Source organism: Pelodiscus sinensis, chromosome 16, assembly GCF_049634645.1.
Source record: "Pelodiscus sinensis isolate JC-2024 chromosome 16, ASM4963464v1, whole genome shotgun sequence".
NCBI classification, from domain to species: Eukaryota; Metazoa; Chordata; order Testudines; family Trionychidae; genus Pelodiscus; species Pelodiscus sinensis.
Window position 1 is genome coordinate 29,171,397 of NC_134726.1, and position 25,051 is coordinate 29,196,447.

General features: G+C 44.0%; 1 protein-coding gene across 7 annotated transcripts; it reads left to right on the plus strand.

The window, feature by feature from the left end:
- The first annotated feature begins 152 nt into the window (after nucleotides 1-152).
- Nucleotides 153-22,197, plus strand: BRAT1 (BRCA1 associated ATM activator 1). Of its 7 annotated transcripts, none has more exons than XM_075899613.1 (14): nucleotides 153-230; nucleotides 804-950; nucleotides 4,273-4,427; nucleotides 9,383-9,530; nucleotides 10,994-11,366; nucleotides 11,482-11,601; nucleotides 12,902-12,993; nucleotides 13,908-14,026; nucleotides 14,807-14,993; nucleotides 15,645-15,718; nucleotides 16,207-16,309; nucleotides 16,534-16,632; nucleotides 17,669-17,874; nucleotides 18,124-22,197. In XM_075899613.1, exons 2-14 carry the CDS (start codon nucleotides 824-826, stop codon nucleotides 18,862-18,864), a joined length of 2,544 nt encoding a protein of 847 aa, XP_075755728.1. In that variant the 5' UTR covers nucleotides 153-230; nucleotides 804-823; the 3' UTR covers nucleotides 18,865-22,197. The 7 variants fall into 7 exon arrangements, with proteins under 7 accessions (XP_075755728.1, XP_075755730.1, XP_075755731.1 ...); XM_075899615.1 differs by having other exon boundaries at nucleotides 17,669-17,865; XM_075899616.1 differs by having other exon boundaries at nucleotides 17,687-17,874.
- Nucleotides 22,198-25,051: the final 2,854 nt, after the last annotated feature.

The window sequence follows — 25,051 nt, forward strand, 5'->3', positions numbered from 1 at the left end:
GAGGGATTATTGGCCTGGAGTCTCCAGGAATAAAAACATTAATCTTCAATTAATGATCACATCATGTGATAAAATCTCTAGGATTACACCCAGCCCACCACCCTGGCTAAAATTTTACCCCCCAAGCCCCGCCCCTACCCCACAGCCCCGCCCCGACAGTCCCTTAGCCCCGCCCCTGCGCTGTTTTACGACAGTCGGTTGACGCGGAAGCCGGCGCTGTCTGTTGTGAGGTGGGTGCCGACCCCCGGAGCCCCTCAGCAGCGCTCCCCTCCTCGGTGCTGTGGGGGGCAACCCTGACCTGTCCGCGCGCGCAGAGAGCCCCGCGCCGCGGCTGGACCATGCAGCCCCCCCTTCTCCCCCAGTGATGCAGGGTTAGGGCGTCTCGAGCGGTCCCGGGTTCACCCCCCCACCCTCGGAGCCCGGTGACGCGCGGTTGGCTGCAGCCCCCGAGGAGTGGCGGGAAGCTGGGCCCGCGCGCCCAGCCCCTCCCCCCCCCGCCCGAGCGCGCGGCCCGCTGGGCCCGACGTCTGCGGCTCAGGTGGGGGTGACGGGGCTCAGGCCGCTCCCTGAGGGGTTGGTGGCCCGGGTCCGCAGCGTCTCGCGGGGGCCGCAGGACGTAACGTGCGTCCAGCGAGTTGGGGGCTGAGAGCAGCAGCAGCGAGTCGGCTGCTTCCCCGAGTCCCTTGCAGGCTTCCAGATTGGGGGGGGGGGGTCTCCCGGGCACCTGCCTACTTGACTTTCCACGTTGCCTTTGCTATGGACTTGCACGTCCCCTGAGTTTGTTTCTCACCTTCTTTTATCAGAAGAAAACCAGCCCCCCGCTATGGACAGGGAGTGTGCGCAGCTCCTGCCTCCTGTGTGTGCAGTTCTAGGAGACTCAAGGCAACTTGTTGCCGATGACACTTTTCTAGAGAAATTTCTGGACTGGTTTAAGACTCTAACTGAAACAGGTAATTTGGACTCACTGGATTTGGCTTATCCCTCTTGCCAAGGTAATCAGGGATGGGTTAAGATGGGGTTCCCAAACTTTTTGACATGCGACCAGTAAATCCATTCACGAGCTTTTGGAGGAACGGTTCATTTGCATATTCATTAAGAAAATGATGAATGTGCAAATAAGTTGTTTCTGGTCCTCCCAAAACCCCCCCGTGCCAGCTTTAGCAAAGCTTTTGATACAGTCACCCAAAATATTCTTGCCAGCAAGTTAAGAAAATATGGATTGGATAAATGGACTGTAAGATGGATAGAAGATGGCTAGTCCAGGGTTTCCCAAACTTTTTACTTTAGTTGGAACCCCCCCTTTTTTCAGTACTGTTTTTTACAGCTCAAAAATATAAACGCATATAAACAAATGAAAACTGTTTCACCTGGCTGCATCCTCTGTCCAGGCCAGGGCTTGGGCGACCTGGCACCACATGGGCTCTCTGGGAGGCAGGGGCAGATTGGGGGTTGGATATCTGCCTAGGCGGGAGGGTACAAGGAGGGGACTTAGGTAGGAGTTGGACCTCCCTGGTCTGGCATCCTCTGGACCTGATTGGTCCCAGATGAGGGATTTTTTTGGATCAGGGGAGGTTATTTCAGGCCTCATGGTTCTTGTTTTCCCCCTCCCCCTCAGGCCCACTAGGCTTCTTTGCACCTCCCCTGCAACCCAACTGAGCTGCCTACCCCTGCTGGTTCCCTGCACCTCCCCCAAAACCATCCTCCACAATCCAAGGAAGTGCAGCACCGTTTCCCTGCAGCCCCTCACAGCCCAGCTGAGCTGCTGCCCTTCTGTTCCCTAGGCCTCCCCCCCATCCACTTCAGCCCAGTTGAGCCCAGCACTGGTTCCCTGCATACCTCCCCCACAGCACAGCTGAGCCCTGTTTCCCTGCATCTCCCCCCAAGCCCGGCAGAACTGCTGAGCCCAGCTCTGATTTCCTGCCTTTCCCTCCTTCCCCTTGAGTGTAGCCCTGGGTTCCCGGCACCTCCTGCAACCAAACTGAGCTCCACACCACCTGCTCCCCTGCAGCCCAGCCCCACACCTCCCCACTCTCGCAGCCCAGCCCAGCACCCCGCATGGCTTCACTCTTGCAGCCCAGCTGAGTTCTGTTTCCCTGCACCTCCGTACAGACATGCTGAGCCCAGTGTTGATTCCTTCCCCCTCCCTCCTTCCTTCCCCTTTAGTCCAGCACTGGGTTCCCTGCATCTCCCTCCTCCTGCAGCCCAGGTGAACCCAGCACCCCGCACCTCCCCGCCTCCAGCCTAGCCTGGCGCCCCCTTAGCATGGCACCTGGGGGCTACTGCTCCCTCCCCTTGCTACGCCTCTGTTGGGAGCCTGGAACATCCGGCTGCATCCTCAGCCCAACCTGGCCCAGGGCTTGGGGGACCCGGCGCCACACGGGCACTCCGGGAGCCTGGAACACCCCAGCAGCCGTGCTGAGGCCCGGTATTTTTTTCCCACGGCCCAGTACCGGGCCGCGGCCCATAGTTTGGGAAACGCTGTGTTAAGGGATAATTGATGTTGTACATAACCACTTGGATATACCAGTATTCGTCAAATAAAATTATAGTTTGCATGAAAGTGATAGAAGATTAGGTTTGTTACAATTTTTTTACGGCTACACGATTACAAAAAAAAAAAATCTATTGGTTACACATTTACTAAAATACTCCCCATGGGTGAGGTAGACAGCCAGTGTGCTCCTGGTCCCACTCCAGGGAATCCCCTGCTATCCTGTGCTACTACCTCTATATTAAAAAAGGCTCCCCACACAGACAAGCTCATGCCTGCTGCCCTATAACCTGCTGACCCTGGGCTTCATAGCTTTGAAATTCACTAAAGCCCCTGCTGGGGACTCTTGTGCATTTCAAAGCAGGCACCTGCATGCAGCCAGGAGTCAGCAGAACTTCCTGTTGGCCCTGGGCTGTATGCGGAGTTCTGCATTTCTCCTTTGAAATGTACACATTTCAAAGGAGGAATGCAGAAGTGCCTATCGACTAGTTGATGGAAATTCCATCGACTATTCAATTAACCACATTTTAACATCCTGGTTGTGTCTACATTAGCATCCCTTTTCCAGAAAAAGGTGCCAATGAGACACTTCGGAATTGCAAATGCTGCGGGGGATTTAAATATCCCCCGTGGCATTTGCATGAACATGGCTGCCGCTTTTTTCCGGCTCGGGGCTTTACCAGAGAAAAGCGCCAGTCTAGACGGGATCTTTCAGAAAATAAAGCCTTTTCCGGAAGATCCCTTATTCATTTTCCGAAAGATCCCGTCTAGACTGGCGCTTTTCTCCGGCAAAGCCCCGAGCCGGAAAAAAGCGGCAGCCATGTTCATGCAAATGCCGCGGGGGATAATTAAATCCCTGCGGAATTTGCAATTCCGACTGGTCTCATTAGCATCCCTTTTCCGGAAAAGGGTGCCAATGTATACACAGCCCCTTAGTTTAAAGCCCCTCGAGCACTGGCTCTTGCCTGCCCATCCCCGCTACCTTTGAGGGAGGCAGCAAGGGAGGCAGGTGGCTCGGCAAATTCAGCATGCGCAGACAACCAGCTTAGAAGCTAATTTCCTGCAAGTATCAGTTCCCTCTTCCCCAACACCGTCCCAATATGCTGCCTCTGAGAGAGAGGCAGCAGTGTGGGAGGACGGGGCAGGCAGCTCCGCAGGAGCTGATATGTGGGTGGGAGCCAGCTTGAAAGCTGGCTTCCTGAATGTATCAGCTCCCACCTGCCCCCCTAACCCTTCACGCTGCTACCTCTCTCTCAGAGGCAGTCGTATGTGTGAGAGGGTGCAGGCGCTCAGGAGAAACCATCATGTGGGGGGAGCTAGCTTTTAAGTTGGCTCCCCAGAGGCACTGGCTCCTGCCTCCCCCTCCCCTTGCTGATACAGAGGCAGCAAGGGACAAAGGTATGTGTAGTCATTTGCATTAACTGATAAGTCTAAGGTTATTGGTTAATTGTTTAAACAACTGTATGCTAACATCCCTATAGAAGATTCACTGTCTGGACACTTTCATACTGTAGCTATAACACAGAAAAGCTTCACAAGTGAAGGTTCATATCACTGCTTTTAAGTGGCTGAAATTTCTTAATCTAATAAAATATTACTTAAGGTTTATGAAAGGGCTGGAACTTTAAACCCGTCTGAATCCTTGTCCAACTGACAATTAAATGCATACACTTCACTTTGGTTGGCTTTTAGGCGAACCTCCTAGAATTGTAGTACAAAATAAAGAGATGTCTTAGAAGTGATAGTGATTTGTACCATTTTCTATGATGTTTCTTCCTCAGAATCTAGCTTGCACCTGTTACAGGAGAACCCATGCTTGACAGAACTCATTACTTGTGTGCTGAAACTGAAAGATCCAAGTTCTAGCACACTTTCCTTTATTCTGAGATTAACAGGGATATTCACAGCTTCTGAAAGCTGCTTCCAATATTTACAGGTAAGTTAAGACATTAGCAACTAATTGCAGAAGCACTTCTGCTGCTCAGCTTCTGTCGAATTCACCTGATTAAAATAGTTATGTAGGGTTATTTTCTAGTAAGAACATTCCAATCCTGAAGTAATTCAACCATTGATTCTGGTTGCTAGGTTCGCTCTGTTGCTTTGTTAGGGTAGAGATAAAGCAGTAAAAGCCTCTACTTGCTTATCCTTGCATGCAACAGGTTATGCATGCAGAACACAGCTGTCACATGCTTGCGAGAGGGAAAGAGAGATGATTTGTCTTAGACCCAAAACAGAATATAGAATGACACTTGTATGACTGTCTCTCACTTGTTTATCTCTTTTGAGATAATGTGACAATATGTTAACTGTTTTCCAAAAGTTGTGTGTTCATGCTCATATGCAGGTATTATTGGGTTTTAACTTTGCATTTCCTGAATTCTGATTTATATACCATCATTCAAAATTGAGTTAATTTACATGGCTTAGTGTTAGGTAGTACATTGCAAAGCAGAGTTCTATGTGACCTTTCAGCACAAAGTATTGTATTTCATGTCAGCTCACTATTTTGGACCTCAGGGTAATGGATAAAAATGAATTAATCACTCACTGAAAGTTGGCTGTTGCAGTCACTGATCATGATTTCTTGCAGGCAGTGTAGGTAAGAAGACAGCCCCAACCAGTAATATATTTATGGGATTCTCCAAACAAACTCATTTTCCAAGCCTGAGAAAAAATGAGCAAAAATGGCCGAGGAAAAATGAAAATTAGGAACTTTTTAAAATAAGAATTTTAAGATGATGAGAAAGCTATGATTCCTTATTCAAGAAAGAGGACAACTTTGGATAAAAGCCCATGCTGCTTCAATAGTGAAATAAAGGCAGCAATTAGAAATAAAAAGGGAATACATGAAAAAAAGGATAAATAATCAGTGTAAAATTACGATGCGTAGGAAATTGATAAGAGAAGCTAAAGACACCTGAGGACACTTCATGACTGCCAGAGCTAAGATTACTTGCATGCGGAGTCATAAAAGTATGGGCTGAGCAAATCTGTAACCTGCTGGTATTGACGTTAATAAATCTTGGAATAATGGGGAAATCTAAAAGATAGGATGAGTGCTACTGTTATCTTGATATCTTTTAAAAAGGCAATTAGGATGGCCTGGATAACAATACTAGGCTGATTTGAATTCCAGGCAAAATGGAAAGGCTAATAAAAGACAGGAATACAACTAATGCAAATCAACTTACTTTTATGTAGAAGCAGGGCTTGTTAAATTAACCTGATTTAATTCTTCTTCAATTAAAAATCTGGTTCATAAGGTATTCATTCAATTTTGAATGATGGTATATAATCATAAGTTAATTGTGTAGATGTAATATACTTAGACTTCAAGGCATTTGAGTTCTGCAACATGATGTATAGAAAATTAGCACTGTATCTTATAAAAAGAACACACTAAATGGATTTACTGACTGACAGATCTTAGAAGTAGTTTTAATGGAGCATTACTGCATCAGAGTCGGTACTAGATCTGATATTGTTTTTTTCAGTGATCTGAAAGTAATTATAACAAATTGCTGATCAAATTTAGTTGACATAGGTAGGTGTAGTGGTTAAAAACACTGTGGAGAGGGCAGTCATACAGAGTGATCTGGATCACATGGTAACCTGGCCCATTCAAACAAAATGGATTTTAATATAGTCAAATGCAAAGTTATACATTTGAGACATGAAGTGCAAGCTATTTCTACAGAATGGGACACTTGAAAAGCAGTGACTCTGAAAAGGATTTAGGGCTCAGAAAGGACAGGCAACTGAACATGAGTTCCTAGTGTGATGTAGGGATGTGAAGGACTAGTCACTCCCCCCCCCACCACACACACCTTGCTGACTTTATCAGAAAGAGGTAGCAAGGAGGGGGAAGAAGAGCAGGTATTTGAAAGCAGCAGCACCGTGTGGAAGCTCTATGCAATGCTGCTGCTTTGAAATGTTTCAAAGCTGCAACGCCACATGGAGTCTGGGTTCAGCGGGCGAGTCCCCAGCTGACCCCGGGCTCCATTCGACACTTTCGCCTTTGAAGTGTAGGCCCTAAGGCTGTTGCTACACTTCAAAGATGGAGGCACCTGTCAACTATTCGATTAGTGAATTACTTGCAATTTAATATGCCTAGTGTAGCAAAAGGACTAATGTGATCAGTGGTTGTACGAATAGGGAAGCAGGAACATGATTTTATCTCTCCCTATAGTCCTGATTAAGGATGTTAAATTGCAGCTCTCTGGCTAATTGAGTTGATACAATTTGTATTGACTACACAACTAGTCGATAGGACCACTCTGCAGAGCCCTAGTGGGAGTAGCTCCAGGAACTGGCTTGCGCTGGGACTGAGCAGTTTCGGCTTGTGCCAGCTCCAGGAGCTGCCCGTGTTGCAACTCTGCATGTTAAATGTAGTAAAAATTGCCAGGCTCTTACTACATTTAAAATGCAGAGGTGCAGCACCCCAGGCCAGCGCAAGCTGGGACTGTTCGGTCCCAGCTCGCACTGAGTCTGGCAGCCCCCGTTTGCAGTGGCCAGGGCTGGCTGCAGGCAGAAGCTGCTGCCAGAGCAGTCCCTGCACGTGGCTAGCCTGGGCCACCGTAAACAGGGGCTGCTTGGCAGCAGCAGCCCCTGTCTGTGGGGTGGCCCAGCTCCCCGCTGGGACCCCCACTGATAGGGGCTACTTTGCAGCAGCCTACCCTATTCCTCGCTACCACCACCCCTGGCTGCTTCTGCAACTACAGTGCTTCCTCCAGCACTGGCTCCTGTTTCCCTCCTTCCCTCCCCTTGCTGTCTCATGGGGGTGGGTGGGTGAAGCGAGTAGTCATTACTCCGGTCAACTACCCGATAAAGGTTATGCTTATCGAGTAGTCGATTGCTTGCTAACATCCCTAGTCCTGATGTGACTAATATTAAAATACTACATCTAATTCTGGTGTTCACAATTTTTAAAAAGTGGTTTAAAAATTAGAGGACATAGAAAGAACCACAAAAATGATTCAAAGGACAGGAGAAAATGCCTTGCAGTTAGAGCAAAATCTCTTTATTTTATCAAGAAGAGGACTGAGGTGTGACTTGATTACAGTATTTAAGTACTGTCATGAAATGAAAACACTGTGTATTTAAGAGGTCTTTAATCTAGCAGAGAAATGCATAACAAGAACCAGTGGCTGAAAACTGAAGCCAGACAGATTAGACACAAATTTAATAGCGTGATTAACTGCTCTAACAGACTACAAAGGAGGGGGGTAATGGATTCTCAGTCTCTTGATGTCTTTGGATGCCTTTCTGGAAGATATGCTTAGCCAGACATAAGTTATAGGGCTTAATACTAGGTGGAATTTAGAGATCAGGCTCCAGAAGACATCATGGAGGGAGAAAAATAAACCACCTAAAGCAGTGGTGCACAATAGTATCTCTCTTTCAATCTACCCTAAAAAAACCCATTTTTTGGACAGTGAGCTAATTTGTGAAAACTTTTTAGTATACATGCTTCAGACAAAGCAGCTAGTACATGCCAAACTGATCAGGAAATTTTAATATATTAAGCCAGACTTTTAAACCCATTAAACCATGGAAATTCTGACTTAATGCAGTCACCGCTATTTTGTTTCTGCCATATGCTGTACTTTGAATACTTGCATACAATCATAATTTATGTAATGCTTTTCATTTTTAAATGCTTTGCACTGACACACATTATAATAGCATCCTACAACAGTGGCTAGATATTAGTACCTTGCCAGAAAGAGCCTCTTGATTTAAATTACAATAATGGAACATAGTTCTTCCTGTGGTAAAGTAGGATAGGGACCTACCATTCTCAGTGTGCCTCCGATATGGAGGGAATTTTTTTTTAAATGTCCTTGTTTTGCATGGTGGTATCTGAATTAAAAAAAGAGGGCTATAGGGAAGAGAATACATAGCTAGGAAACAACCTTATGGGGCTGTCATAGCCGGAGAGCTTTTCCTAAAGCTCGAAAAATTTCATTCAAATGGTTAACATTTCTCTCACCTCTGGGTAAAGCATGTGACAAGTGTTTTCCCTGGATATGCATAACACCTTTTATTAAGTGTTTTAATTAGGTAGGGTAGCGATTATTAAATTGATTTATAAAACTTCACTTAGTAAGGAACAATGTATTTCAGACATACAGAATGGGAAGCGACTGTCTAGGAAGGAGTACGGCAGAAAGGGATGTAGGGGCCATAGTGGACCACAAGCTAAATATGAGTCAACAGTGTGACAATGTTGTAGAAAAAGCAAACACAATTCTGGGATGCATTAACAGGAGCGTTGTGAGCAAGACATGAAAAGTCATTCTTCTGCTCTACTCTGCATTGATTAGGCCTCAATTGGAGTATTGTGTCCAGTTCTGGGCACCACATTTCAAGAAATATGTGGAGAAATTGGAGAAGGTCCTGAGAAAAAGAACAAGAATGATTAAAGGTCTAGAAAACATGATCTATGAGGGAAGAATGAAACAATTGGGCGTGTTTAGACTGAGAAGTGGACATGATAGTGGTTTTCAGGTATCTAAAAGGGTGTCTTTGGGGGGTAGGGGGGGAATTGTTCTACTTGGCGTCTGATGATAGGACAAGAAGCAATGGGCTTAAACTGCAGCAAGGGAGGTTTAGGGTGGACATTAGGAAAAACTTCCTAACTGTTAGGGTGGTTAAACACTGGAATAAATTGCCTAGGGAAGTTGTGGAATCTCCATCACTGGAGATAGTCAAGACATCTGTCAGGGATGATTTAGACCGTGCTTGGTCCTGCCATGAGGGCAGGGGATTGGACTTGATCTCTCGAAGTTCCTTCCAGTTCTAGTGTTCTGTGATTCTATAACTAACCTATTAAGTCACCAAAACTCTGCTTGCTGCATAGTTTATTTGTGTTCTCTCCTCTTGACTCAGCAGAGGGAGCTGTTGAACAGTCTCTTTGGAGAGGAGGGGCCTCTCAGCAGTGCTCTGTGGGAAGAAGCATCTGTGCGAAGTGGCTGGGTCCAGGGTGTGCACACCATGACACAGCACCAGAGCGCAATCCATTTTTTGTGCAACTGTGGTGAGCACGGTTTGTTTCTTGCCCATATTCTTTAACTTTTTACATCCTTCATGTGTTTTGGCTGTTCCAATCTGTCCCTTAAGTGTCAAGTGAGTAGACTAGGATTAGGGATGTTAAATTGCGGGTAACTGACTAATCAAATAGTTGATACATTTTGCATGGATTATTCAACTAGTCAGTAGGGCATCTCCAGCTTTGAAGTGTAGAAACAGCCTGAGGGCTGTTGCTACACTTTAAAGGCGAAAGCGCCACATGGAGTCCGGGGTCAGCAGGGAGTCCCCGCTAACCCCGGGCTCCGTGCCATGCTGCTGCTTTGAAATGCAGCTGCAGGAGCCCAGCGTCAGGCTCCTCCCGGTGTTTCAAAGTGGCAGCGCCGTGTGGAGCCCCGGGTCTGGTCCCATACTCCACGCGGTGTTGCTGCTTTGAAGTACTCCTCATCTCCCCCAGCCCCCTTGCTGCCTCTTTCTGATAGAGACAGCAAAGGGAGCGGGGAGAGAGTGACTAGTCGACTAGTCCTTCACATCCCTAAATAGGATATTATGTTTAGACATTGATTTACTTTGAGAGAAGCAAAATGAGGAAACAATAATAGAAAGCTGTTGTAAAAGTTAATTGTATTGCTTTTTTTGTTGTTGTTGCACATACATATGTATTAAGGTTCATCAGTATAAAAAAAAAAGCATGTAGTTTGGAGGGAGAAGCAGTCACTTACCCAACAGGGCAAAGTAAAATTAATGCATTAGAAAGCCAGCAAAATTCTTATTTGAAGGCTATTAAAAGTAGTTTAGGACTATTGTACTTTAGGAAAATTAATCCAGGTCTCGTTCACATAAATTTTAATTGGGCTTGCAGATTTTACTCAGTGTAAGCAGTCCTATTTGTGTTTTTATATTCAAGTAGTCCACTAGCCATTAATTATTAAGCCTAGTATCTTAAGAGCTTTTACTAGACACTTAGGTCAATCTAAGAGGCTCTGTATATGTTAACTATCAATCTAACCTAAAACAATCAGCTTTCTTTAGCTGTGAGCTCCCACGCCATGAAGATGCTGTTCATTCTTTTCAAATCACAGTAACACTCTTAACATCAGTTTTGCCAGCACAGATAGTACTGTACACAACACTATATTGGTGGGAGAGCATAATCTGCCTATTGTAGCCCCTTTAATCTTAAATGTGGGAAACTAGAAATGTTGCATGGAATGCTGTCAGCCATTTTGCCATTTTTATTTGTCCTTCCCCCGTCCTACCTCTCAGCTTGAATGATGGATAGATTGACTTCTCAGTCTGATCATGTGAAGCATTTTACATTTTTTGTTTTCATTTTAACTTTACATTTTAATTTGTAAATTAAAGTACTCAGAAGTAGGGTGACACATGACTGAATTGCAATGAAGTTTCCAGAATACAATAAAACTCTTGTTACTTTCAGTGTCATGGCTTTATTTTTTTCCTTTGACACAGGAGCCATAGATGTGATCTTCACTCTACAGGGAGACCCTAGCCTGTTTGTGGCTTCGGCTGCCAATAGGCTTTTAGTGCACATACTCACCTTTTCTCTACAGTCATTCCAGACTAAACCTGTAAATATAAAAGACTGTGATTGGCCAATATGTGCTCAAAAGCTTATACCACACCTTGAAGAGTCCCTTAAATCCAGCTCAGCCTCTCGTATCAAGCAATCTTTGAAGCTGCTAACCAGTGTATTTGGATGTTGTCATGATCTGTGGACTGAAGTACTTTGGTCACAGCTATCAGAACCAATTACATATCTCTTGGAGAATGAGCCATTCAATGCAGGGAACTCACTGGTGGACCTTTTCCTTAGCATGGCAAGGTAAAGACCTCTTTGGAACTTGGGCTCATGCAACACTGTCTAAAATGTTACAAGAAATATGGTTGTCTTTCCCAGGGTATGTACACAACAGTATGCTAACACTTCTTTCTCTCAGGTCTCCAGTGTTTAGCTGCCCTGAATGTAGCCTGTGGAAATCAGCATCATATGCTTTGGAGCACTTAAACCCAGCTCAGGCTGGTTGTTTGTCAGCGGGAATACTGAAGCTTCAAGAATGGTATGAATTGTTGGTATCAAACTTTAAAAAGCTCTCTTACATTCTTGGAATATTATTCTGCAAATCTTCTAATAATTGGTTATGTCCCTTTCAAGTACTGTTCTGCATGAGGAGGGAAACTTTGTGTTACAACTCACTGCCAGTGTAAGGCTGGTACAGAAAAGTGTGTCCAGGTGCTGTAGATGCTGATGATTTGACAGTCCAATTCAAAACAAGAGAAACAGAAGAAGAAAGTGCCCTGTACTCCCAAGTCCCACCTACAGTTAGCCAGCCTGTAGGGTAGGAATGGCAAACCTTGTTTTTGTTCTCTAGTGTCAAAGTTAATGTGAGAGTAGGCATTTTCTCTAGTGCAGGTCATACAGAATATTTCCCTCTTTCTTTCTCTTTTATATATGCTAGTAATAGAAATACAGGCACTGCTTGCTGGCAGAAATGACCATCATTGCTCTAGGGACTTTTACCTAAACCAGCAATGTGAGGAGCCATCATTTTAATTTATTGTAAGTAGTTGGGATGTTTGAGTATAAATGGCTATCCTATTAATTAATCAGAGGATGCTTATTGGTTAACAGTGTCATTTACACTCAACAAAACCTCCTCCCTGGGAGCAAGGTGGGCAAGGGCTGCTGGCTTCTCTCCTGGGGACATGGCTTCATTGCTAGTTCCACTCCTGGGGAGGTGGCTTCACTGCTGCAGCAAAGCTTCCTCCCCAGGATCTGGTCAGGCAAGGGCTGGCAGCTCTGCTCCCAGGGAGGCTTCGCTGAAGGCTCTGCAGTATAAAGTTAAGGGAGGAGGTTTTGTTGAGTTAAGCTTTATACTGCAGAGTCCACAAAGGTTTTCAGCGGTTACACGGTTAACCTAAAACTATTGTTAACATCCCTAATAAACAGGAGAGAAGAGAATTACCGGATGCAAATGATCCAATGGTGCAAGTTAAGTAATGCCTGCACTCTAATTATATGACACTGTTTTGATTGGAAGAAGGTCACCCAGGATTCCACACCTTTACAGTTCACTTCGCTTGGAAAACTTCACACCAAAACCAGTCTGCTCAACTGCTCTGGTTATTCAGTGATGTTGCTTGAAAGCCCCAAGTACCTTTCTTTCCTGGCTTAGCTTAGGAAGTTTGGGACTGAACGTGACTCCTCGCCTAGCAATATGTTGCTCTCCCACCAGCCCCAGCCTGATTTTAAGGCCAAAAGAATCTTCTGTTGTGAATTATGAATTAACCAATCAGAATTTGTGGGCAAATATTTGGGGAGAATGAAGTGTTTGTTCACTGCTCCTTCTTCCTTTGAAGCCCACAGGCAGTAAGGATGCAAGCTCTGAGTGTTTTGCTTCAGCCAATGGATTGTGTTCTGAAAGCAGCCTCCCAGCCCTTGGAATATCCAGGTATAATAGGATAGACAATAGGAGGATAAGTAACCGATCTGCCCATAAAGGACAAGACTGTATCCTGAACAGAAGGAATGAGGGTGTGAGTTGTATCTTTGAATGTGGGGAAGTGAACAATTGAAAGAACAATTGTTGTGTAAGAGCAAGTGAGACTAAAGAAGCTGTGTTTGTGATATAGTTGCAAGAATGAACGGTGTCCTACTCGGGAGTGGGGTCTTATTTTCCAAAGAAGAATGGACACTATGTCCATTCTTTCCTTCACTTTGGTTGCCAGCAGTAATCACCATGCTTGCTCGATAGACTTCTACCTAAACCAGTGATGTGAGGAGCAGTTTGTTTAACTTATTGTAAATAGTAGGGATGTTTGACTGTAAGGGTGCATCTACACTGCACCATTACTTTGAGATAACCAGCATTATTTGAAATAATGTGAGCGTCTACACAGCCATTCCGGTATTTCAAAATAGCGGACAGCTTATTCTGAAAGTTGTAAACCTCATTCTATGAAGAATAATGCCTATTTCAAAATAAGGTGTGTAGATGCTCCGCTGCTGCTATTTTGAAATAGCCCTTCACCAGGGCCATTCTAAGTTCTTTCTCCCCAGTGCCTCTTGAGGCTCTAAATTGAGATAGCACATCTACATTAGGGAAGCCTGCCTCAGACTAATTTTGAGGCTTCCCTGAAGTGTAGAGGTGCTATTTCAAAATAAACTATTTTGAATAACTATTTTGAAATAGCTTATTTCGACATAAGTGTGCAGTGTAGACGTACCCCAAATGACTAATGATTTAATCGATAGGCAAATTCTTATCAGTTAACTGGGTCATTTATACTCAGCGAAGTCTTCTTCACCTATTGCTGACCTTGGCATTTGTTCTGCTCACCTCAGTTCTCTCCTTTTATCCTCCAGGTTTGCTGAATAACTCTCTGAGTGATTCTGCCACTATTGAAACACTGCTGTCCTGCAGGTCCTCTTGTGCTAGTCTCCTGTGTCAGACATTGGCTCATCTGGAGGAGCTGCTGTACTTGGTAGTAGCTGGGGGAGAGGGATAACTGGGGAAGAAATGGATTACTTGAAAGACTTCATTTAAGATAGGTCCTATTGCAAAAATCTGCAAACAGACATGGAAAAGGGTTGACAGTGGGGACTTCCCTTTGGCAACATATTTCAATAAAGAAGAAATCTAATATCCTCTTTTCCTATCTATCTTCTACCTCAATAGCGGAACAGGCATATTTATGCATTAAATAAGGCTGCGCTTGGCTAATGCATTGCAATCATAATAGTAGATTTGAGGCAGTCCACCACATGTCAGTGATGGCAGAGGGGAGATCATCTTTCCTCCTTCACCCACCCATACCAAGTTTATCATCTAGAACTGCAGAAGTTTCTATCAGGGCTGCCCAGAGGATTCAGGGGGCCTAGGGCAAAGCAATTTTGGGGGCCCCTGTGGGGCCTGGGGCAAATTGACCCACTTGCCCCCCCTCCAGGCGGCCCTGGTTTCTATTGGTAAGTTTCCTGTCAGACTCTTCTGACTTCTCACCTATTGTCAATCCTGTTAAAAAGCTTTCACTAGTACTAACAGTAACTCTCCCTCTCCCTCTTTTATTCAATAGCTTTTTGGGGTGGGGAAGAAAACGTGTTCATAAGTATCAGACTTGTGATACTATAGGGATGATACCACATTAGAATGAAATAGGTTTCTACCCATCCCCTTGAATTTTTTTTGTAATATAAAAATATGTACACTATGTATATACATACATGCATGAGGCATTTGCTAGAAATGTATCTGCTTTCTTCCTCAGACCTACATGCCAGTGAATTTGCCCCATATACCTTTGCTGAAGTCTGTAGTGACAGTATTGCAATTCGGTACTGGCCTTGCAACTCCAGCATCCTCTCTAGGAAGTAAGATCAGTAGAATCTTGATTGGTTGCTTCAGAGTTCAGAGGTCAGCACTTGACATCCTGGGAGCGTTCTCTCATTGGGAAAGTGAGTGTTTTCCATTCTTTGTACTTTAGTATATTAACTTATTTCTGGTACTTGTAGCCATTCTGTATTTGCAGGAGTGCAAAGTGTCCTAATCCTATTTCCTCTCTCAGCCTCTGGGTCTGGAATTATGATTTTGTATAACAACAATCTAGTTCCCACGTTAGTTAAGTTCTGGGCTTCTCAGACCATTCTATACATCAGATTTACTAATGCCTCTTCATTAATGTTGATAAATGAGAAGACTTAGTGATGAAAGCAGTTTTGAGAGGTAGGCTATTTGTCTTCTCCCCTGCTTTCAGATGCAATGTATTTTGCTGCTTACTGGAATTACATTTGCTTTCCCTAATTGGGGAACACCCATAGTACACAGGAGGAAGCAGTTCCCAGCTGGGGGAATGGCAGCACACAAAGCTGCTTTCCCTAAGGCTTTTCTCTACTGCTCCCATAGTGGTGTGGGGATGGTGCCTGAGAGTGGTGGGAAGTGCAGAGCCACATATGGGAATGGGATGCCAGGTAAACACTCCACCCCCTCTCTGGCCTGGCAAAATCTTTAATCCAGCATGCCCTGTTTTCCTAGGGTTGCCGGATTAAAGAGGTTCTAGTGTAGTTTTATAAAATGTATTGTTATTTCAAGACTTTTTCCTGTTTCAGGCCACAGTGTTTTTATGGGAAGTGTGTCTGACATCCTCCTTGCATACCTGAAGAGTCCAGATACCAGCCCTACTGTAAGTTACAAATTTATTCAAACTCTAATTCTAGTCTCATTAGGATGTGATTCTGAGAAACTCTTTGAATCTATAGACAGCGTGTTCTAGAACAGCTATGAGGCTTGTGTATCAGCTCTGAGTGACAGAGGGAGGGGATCAAGAAGTGAGATTAAACCATTATGCAACTATGATTGATTTTGGTTTCCTTGAAAGGAAACAGGAGGCATTGTACCCAAAAGTAGTACTGTCACACTACTCTGGAAAATTAGCAGCAGGCATTAAGAATAGACCATTCAAGGAGTCTTCTAACAAGCAGGTACAATGGATTCTTGAGCTAGGCAACATTTATTAAAGGATGCTGGGTTGTCATCGCTAGTAGTTTGACTGTAATTGAAAAGACTAAGCAAACGTTATCCAGTGTAAGTGCCAAAAAGTCTCCTTGTGAAACACATTTTAGAAGGGCAGCCTCCCTCTGATTTCCCTAGCCCTGCTTTGTTGTGTTCTAGGTTCTGAAGAAGTCATTTCAAGCTACACTCAAATGGCTGGTGAGATTGTCAGAAGCACCTAGCTCTAGGGATTACTGGCTACAGACTGAGCAGTTTTTCCGAGGTAAGGAAACTGATGGGGTTAAGTGAAATTAATGGTGTAAAGTATTACTGCAGTAATTGGTAGTTCCAACAGGGAAGTAACTCATACAGAGCTGCTACTCTCTATCTTTCACAGCCTCTGAATGCAAAGATGTTGCATATGATGATTTAAAGTTAAATAAAAAATTTGCTACTGCTGACTTGTACCTTTCCTGTTGATACAAACCTATTGCTTGTCACGTGCAGATCTGTTTCTGGTGCTGCAGAAACGTTTGTGCAGCCATTGTTGGGAAATACGGGACTCTGCCCTGGAATTTCTCACCCTCCTGGTTAAACATCTGAGAGGTAAGTGCAGAGAAAGTAACACTTTACATTTGAAGCATATCACAATAAAACATTTAATACAAAAAAGCTTGGCCTGCAAACTCCCCTATTTGCAAAAACGCCACCATACCCAACACTTTTGAGTAACCTAAACTGGGTGAATCCCTGACCAGTTTTCAACTCTGTTTCACATGCTGAGTTGTCTTGACATTCCAGTGGCAGAGAGACAATCCCACAGGTATGAACTGCTTCCCTACATATCTGTTTCAGGCAAATAATTTTGTGTCAGCCTCTCCCCCTCCCCCAGTGTCTTAAAACAGAATAGATAAGATTTCACTGAGCAGACAGGGGCAGGATTTGGGGAGCTTAAGCATGAGTGCACAGCCACACAATGGCATTGCAGGGGCTTTCTGCCCATTGCAGATTCACCATCCACTTCTGTATCTCCCACCCCACCCCCAACCCCTGCCATTTACACAGCAGAGGCCCAACTCTGAGACTGGAGTAGTTAGCCCCACAGTAGCTCAGCTCCTGTTTGATTGCAGTGAGGTGAGAAATTAATTTATTTTCCCTACTTCTCTCCCCAAACCAAAGTGGAACTCCTCAGTGCACAACCCAGCTGCTTGTCCTAGCGCACAGCCTCTGGCTTTGGGTTTTGAGCATCTCACACCTGTTTCATGGGACCTGCAGACCCCTCACCAGTGCTGTCAGTTAATCCATATTAATTGGGTAGATTATTTAAAACCATCAGGGTCAGATTTTGCTTTTTAAATGAAAGCCTAAATTCAGCAAGTTGAGAGTAAATACCCAATTTGCCAGGTGGAGAGGTTCATTTGCATGTATGCCAGCAGCAAGTAGATCTAACAATTGGAGAGGTTGGGGTATGACTAGAATTCACTAAATCTGTGGTGCTCCATGTGTATTCATATCAGCAGTTGTCTGGTCTCCATAACAGCTCAACTCATTCTACAGGCAGTAAATATCCTGTTAGGATGTGAGGGGCTATTTGCATTGGAAACAGTTTGATTGGATAGAGGAATAAAACCTCTTTCTTCAGACTGCTATATATTTACAGAGAAAGAGGAGTTCAGGCAAGTACTCGTCTCTTCAGAGGTGCCAAAATTCACAGAGGATCTTCTTGAAGACCCAGAGAGTTACGTGCGAGCTAGTGCTGTGTTGGCCATGGGACAGCTGTCCTTCCTCACTCATCTCAACTCAAAGATACCTAGCACAGAAAATGGAAATGGCAAAGAGGTAAAGAAGGTGAAAGAGAATTCTTGTTTAACCCACAGCAGACTCTAGAAGAACTTCTCATCACTAACTGTGTTGCCATATACGTTTGATCACTCTTTAGACATAATTTAAAAATGGTCACTGGCAGCATGAATAAATAATGGCTGCAAAATCTAACTAAGATGCTGAAGCTCTAGAGAGAAATTGGAGCATTTTGAACTCCTTAACCATTAATTTCCATTTCTTTAAACATGTTCCTGCCCTCTTTTCTCTTCTTAGAAAAGCATTGTAGCACAACTTCAAGAAATCTTAGTGACAGACTCAGAGGGCTTCCCTAGAAGAGCTGTGATCAGTGTCTTCATTGACTGGCTGAGAGACGGCCACACAGATGTACTGAAAGACACTGAGCAGTTTGTCTCCAGCGTGCTCCAAGTTGTGAACTGTGACTTAGACTGGGAAGTCAAAGCTGGTGGTTTGGAACTAGCTGAAGTTTTCTCTGCCAAGACACTTGGACGGGTTGGCCTTGCTGGATGCCCATATGTTTCTGTCGTCTCTGCTGCCACCCGCTCTACTCAGCTGAACGAATCACTGCAGATATTCTACCGAGTGAAACTGTTTGAGTTCCTGTTTGGTGCTTTGTGTGACTGTGACAGGCCAGTGGCTCAAAAAGCCTGCAGTATCCTCATTGCCTTGAAAGCTGAGCTCTGTGATGAGAACAGCTTGAAGGAGGGACTGAGTGCAGAACACTCATTTCCAGAAGCACATGGGATTGCTTGGTTAGAAAAGACTCTGAGAAGATGGAGTTCCTGTGCTGAACCCTGCCCCATTGGTATTGCTAATGAGGCTGGCTCCCAAAACCCAAACGATATTCTGTTGGTTTTGAGAACAATAGACTTAGAAGGGCTGAATAAGTCTCTGAACAGAAGCAGTGACCACATTGAAAACAGTCCTCAGTCTCTCTTGCAGGACATCCTGGCCACTGTGGGGACTTTGGAGGAGAATGAAGCTGACTGCTATTAAAGTCAGTGGCAGGTTTTTACTTGGAGAGGAAGCCATTCCAAACAGTTATCTGGCTGCAGGAGATGTTGTTTGATACTCAAGAATAGAAACAAAGCCAGTAGTCCCTTCCAAAAGAAGAAACTGTTACAGAAAGGCCGAGGAGTAGGACTCTGTCTTGGACTGAACAGTGGGGATGAAAATGGGTTTGTCAAATGGGTTAGAAAGTCTAGCGGTGTGTTGTCCTTGCTAACTGTGACCCAGAATGCAAGGAATTTAAATGAGAGAATATTTAGAAGGTGTCAGGGAACTAGAATACAACGTATTTAACAAGTGATTGTTAAATACATAGTTCCCATGACTTCAGGCTGTACGCTGTAGTCACTGCCCAAAGCTTAATTAAAAGTCCAGAAAAAGCATCTGTTTAATTTTAATATACCCTCATATAAAACCATAGAAAAAATTACAAAAACCACAATCGCTTTTAACAACTGATTTTTTTAAATGCTAGTGTAAGCAAGTCAAATAAATTAATAAACTCTTTTTTTTATAGCCAAGTTGGTTAAACTTGCTGAAAGCTGGTTCAAAACAAACTGATTTCAAAAGTGATCTATCCATTTTTGCTTTGTCTAGGCTACCGCTCTAAAATCAGAGTCCCTGCTGTAGTGAAGGGCCTAGAGGCAGAGAAGGACAGTTCCATATCTATGGCAAGTGATCAGTTAAAAATTGGCAAGTTGTTTTCTGACTACTACTTTCCCAGGTTCCTATGGAGATGAGATCCTGGACACCGCATACTTGCATTGTAGTTACTAAGCCTTCACAGTGTGCTAGAGCCCATTTCAAAGAAGCTGGAATGATGCCTAGTGGGAGAAGGAGGCTTTGGCAGCTGGGGTTTGTACATAAAATATCAGCGTCAGACTTTGGTTTGTCACATCAGTCAACAAACCTCCTTAATTAGAAAACTAGCAGCCGTACCCAAAGTGGCAGAGCTGCTTTCTGAGGACAATTCGACAGCTTTTAGAAACCCGCTTGGGGGAAACTCATAGTTTACAACTTAAAGCAGCCCACGAATGACACTACATTAAAACCTTTCCAATATAGTGAAACAGCACAGACATGGCAACGGTCAAAATGTACCTAAGCTCGTTGAGCCCTGCTGTCATACCTTACCAGCCAAGCATAGCATAGTAAGAACACAGAATTCATTTAAGGCAAAGGGAGAATACTGAAGTTATCCAACTATGTCTCTAGAGAGGAGAGTCTCAGTTCAAATACCATCTCATTCATTCCCTTCTGTGAGTAGCTGAATCCCAAAGTCTGCTCAATGGCAGCAATGCAGGTTTGAATACTTAACTGCTGAGATTTGGACATTTACATTATATATCCTTATCTCTCATACTGCACACAGCTTTCTACATAAGAACCCTAGCTTTCTTATGGCAGCTGGAAGGAGTAGCTTTAGATGATTACATACAAGCCTGCCTAGCCTTGGGCTATATCTGACCCAAGAATGAAAGTATAAAAATAAGACCAAGGTGAAGAGGAGTCAGGCTAATTGAAGGAAGCAAACAATGTTTTACTCAACCACTGTAGCTGTATCTGCTAGCTTTGGGATAACAATCCATCTAGCACAGAGATGGGCAATAATTTTTGCAGGGGGACCACTTCATCATTTTAGGTAGTGGTTGTGCGCTGGGTCTGCCCCCAGAAAAGGTGTGGCCTTGGGTGGAAGGGACAGTTCCCTTCAGGTGCTGCATCCCCTACGTGAGGAGAGAAGACTTCTTGCCCTTCAGGCCTCATTGGCCTGGGGGCAGGGATGTGCACAAAGTCCCTTGCGCCCTCCCCCCCCACACACACACCCTGCTATGGGCACGTGGTACCTAGAGGGAGCCACTATCCGCTTTGACCAGCTGGTTGTCCCCTCTGGTGCTACATGCCCCTAGCAAGGGGAAGAAACTTTGCACTCTGCCCCACTCCCAGGCCATTTGAGATCTTGTGGCAGGGCAGTGTGGGAAGTCATTTGGTATTCAAAAATGGCTGGTAGCTCCCTTTAGGCTCCACATGCCCCTGGCAGAGTTGGGAATGGAGGTGGGCACCAGCCACTTGGACCAGTTAAATACTTCATGCACTACCCTACTCAGAGTGACCATGGTAGGGTTGCCTGGATCAAACGGTGTGGTGGGCTGGATCTTGCCCATCCCTGATCTAGCACTATACACCTTCAACAGGTTAGATAATGCCCTGCTAAGAGAACAGAATTATTAGATCATAATCAGTGATGTTTTTTAGGTAATTCTTTTCATTAAAGGAGTCCAAACAACAAAGACATCACCTTTTATAAATGGTGAAGGCTAAGAACTAGAACTCGGTTCTCCTGCCTGCCAGGCCACTAGATCCCAGATTTGTTTCCTCACTGTATCACATTTCACTAAAAGTGATAGTTATGCTAAGTTCAGGACCCTGACTGCTTAGAGTCTGAAGCCACCTTACTCAATGCATGATATGTATGCTGCCAGAGGAAGACACAGAAGGCTTCTTCCTACCTCCAATAGCAAGTAGCATCTCATTCATCTTTCTCCCTGAAAAGTGGCAGGAGGATTAATTTAGGTATGTTCTAACCATTTAGAATGCTAGAGTTCTTTAATTCTAAATTAGAATATATATTGTACTGAAAAGCTCTCAAACATAAACAATTAGACTAAAAATAATGCTAACTTTTGCACATTTTCCATTTCCTCTGATCTATTTTGCCCAAGGGTATGTCTACACTTGCACCCTCTTTTGATAAGAGGGATGCAAATGAAGACATTCGAAATTGCAAATGAAGCTGTGATTTACATATCCCATTCTTCATTTGCATAATCGCTTTATGGCGCTATTTCGAAATAGAAAATGCGGTGTAGATGCGGTTATTTCAGGAGAACACCATTCTTCCAAAATAAGAACATAAGAATGGCCGTACTGGGTCAGACCAAAGGTCCATCTAGCCCAGTATCCTGTCTGCAGACAGTGGCCAGCACCAGGTGCCCCAGAGAGGGTGGACCAAAGACATTGATCAAGCGATTTGTCTCCTGCCATCCTTCTCCAGCCTCGGACAAACAGAGGCCAGGGACACAAATTTTATCCCCTGGCTAATAGCCTTTTATGGACCTAACCTCCATGAAATTATCTAGCTTCTCTTTAAACTCTGTTATAGGCCTAGCCTTCACAGCCTCCTCTGGCAAGGAGTTCCAAAGGCTGACTACACGCTGTGTGGAGAAGAACTTTCTTTTATTAATTCTAAACCTGCTACCCATTAATTTCATTTGGTGTCCTCTAATTCTTCTATTATGGGAACTAATAAATAACCTTTCTTTATCCGCCCTCTCCATACCACTCATGATTTTATATACTTCTATCATATTCCCCCTCAGACTCCTTCTTTTCTAAACTGAAAAGTCACAGTCACTTTAACCTCTCCTCATATGAGACCCGTTACAAACCCCTAATCATTTTAGTTGCCCTTTTCTGAACCCTTTTCAAGGACAAAATATCTTTTTTGAGGTGAGGAGACCACATCTGTACACAGTATTCAAGATGTGGACGTACCATAGTTTTATACAGGGGCAGTAAGATATTCTGTGACTTATTCTCTATCCCTTTCTTAATAATTCCTAGCATCCTATTTGTCTTTTTGACCGCCGCTGCACACTGTGTGGAAGTTTTCAGAGAACTGTCCACGATAACTCCAAGATCTCTTTCCTGATTTGTCATAGCCAAATTAGCCCCCATCATACTGTACCTATAGTTGGGGTTATTTTTCCCGATGTGCATTACTTTATACTTATCCACATTAAATTTCATTTGCTATTTTGTTGCCTAATCGCTCAGTTTGGTGAGATCTTTTTGGAGTCCCTCAGGGTATGTCTACACTACCCTCCTAGTTCGCACTAGGAGGGTAATGTAGGCATACCGCACTTGCAAATGAAGCCCGGGATTTGAATTTCCCGGGCTTCATTTGCTTAAGTGGGGAGCTGCCATTTTTAAAACCCCGCTGGTTCGAACCCCGGTACCTCGAGGTGTACCGGTAGTTCGGAATAGGAATCCTAGTCCGAACTACCTAGTTCGAGCCCCGTGTAGCCGCGCTGCACGGGGTTCGAACCAGAGGGGTTTTAAAAATGGCGGCTCCCCGCTCATGCAAATGAAGCCCGGGAAATTCAAATCCCGGGCTTCATTTGCAAGTGCGGTATGCCTACATTACCCTCCTAGTGCGAACTAGGAGGGTAGTGTAGACATACCCTCACAGTCTGCTTCTGTCTTGATTATTCTAAACAGTTTTGTATCATCTGCAAACTTTACCACCTCACTGCTTACCCCTTTCTCCAGATCATTTATGAATGAGTTGAAAAGGACTGGTCCCAGGACTGGCCCTTGGGGGACACCACTAATTACCCCTTTCCATTCTGAAAATTTACCATTTATTCCTACCCTTTGTTTCCTGTCTTTTAACCAGTTCTCAATCCAATAAAGGACTTTATCCCATGGCCATGTAATTTACACAAGAGCCTTTGGTGAGGGACCTTGTCAAAGGCTTTCTGAAAATCTAAGTATACTATATCTACTGAATCCCCCTTGTCCGCATGTTTGTTAACCCCTTCAAAGAACTCTAATAGATTAGTAAGACATGATTTCCCTTTACAGAAACCATGTTGACTTTTGTCCAACAAATTATGTTCTTCTACATGCCTCACAACTTTATTTTTTACTATTGTTTTGACTAATTTGCCCGGTACTGAAGTTAGGCTTACCAGTCTGTAATTGCCAGGATTGCCTCTAGAGCCCTTTTTAAATATTGGTATCATGTTGGCTACCTTCCAGTCCTTAGGTACGGAAGCCAATTTAAAGAATAGGTTACAAACCACAGATATAATAGTTCAGCAATTTCCCATTTGAGTTCTTTTAGAACCCTTGGATGAATGTCATCTGGTCCTGGAGATTTGTTAACATTAAGTTTTTCTATTTGTTCCAAAACCTCCTCTAATGACACTTCAATCCGGGACAGTTCCTCAGATTCATCACCCACAAAGGATGGTGCAGATTTGGGAATCTCCCCAATGTCCTCAGCCATGAAGACTGAATCAAAGAAATCATTTAGTTTCTCTGCAATGGCTTTATCATCCTTGATTGCTCATTTTTTTATCTCGATCATCTAGGGGACCCACAGGTTTTTTAGCAGGCTTCCTGCTTCTATTGTACTTAAAAACATTTTGTTATTTCTTTTTGAGTTTTTGGCTAGCTGTTCCTCTAAATCTTTTTTTGCTTTTCTTATTACATTTTTACACTTGATTTGACAGTGTTTATGTTCCTTTCTATTTATCTAACTAGGATTGGACTTCCACTTCTTAAAAGATACCTTTTTGTCTCTCACTGCTTCTTTTACATGGTGGTTAAGCCACGGTGACTCTCTTTTAGGTCTCTTGCTATGTTTTTTAATTTGGGGTATACATTTAAGTTGGGCCTCTGTTATGGTGTCTTTAAAAAGTTTCCATGCAGCTTTCAGGGATTTGGCTCTAGTCATTGTGCCTTTTAATTCCTGTTTAACTAACCTCCTCATTTTTGTGTAATTCCCCTTTTGAAATTAAATGCCAGGGTGCTGGACTGCTGAGGTGTTCTTCCCAACACAGGAATGTTAAATGTTGTTATATTATGGTCACTATTCCCAAGCGGTCCTGTAACGGTTATCTCCTGGACCTGATCCTGCGCTCCACTCAGGACTAAATCGAGAATTGCCTCTCCCCTTGCGGGTTCCTGCACCAGCTGCTCCAAGAAGCAGTCATTTAAGCCATTGAGAAATTTTATCTCTGCTTCTCTTCCTGAGGTGACATGTATCCAGTCAATATGGGGATAATTAAAATCCCCCTTTATTATAGAGTTCTTTATTTTGGTAGCCTCTCTAATTTCCCTCATTTCAATATTAGTATCGCTGTCCTGGTCAGGTGGTCGGTAATATATCCCTATTGCTAATTTCTTATTATTGGAGCATGGAATTACTATCCATAGCGATTCTATAGAACATGTGGATTCATTTACTATTTTTATTTAATTTGATTCTACATTATCTTTCACATAGAGTGCCACCCACCCAGCATGCTCTATCCTTCCTATATATTTTATATCCCGGTATGATTGTGTCCCACAGATTTTCCTTATTCCACCAGGTTTCAGTGATGCC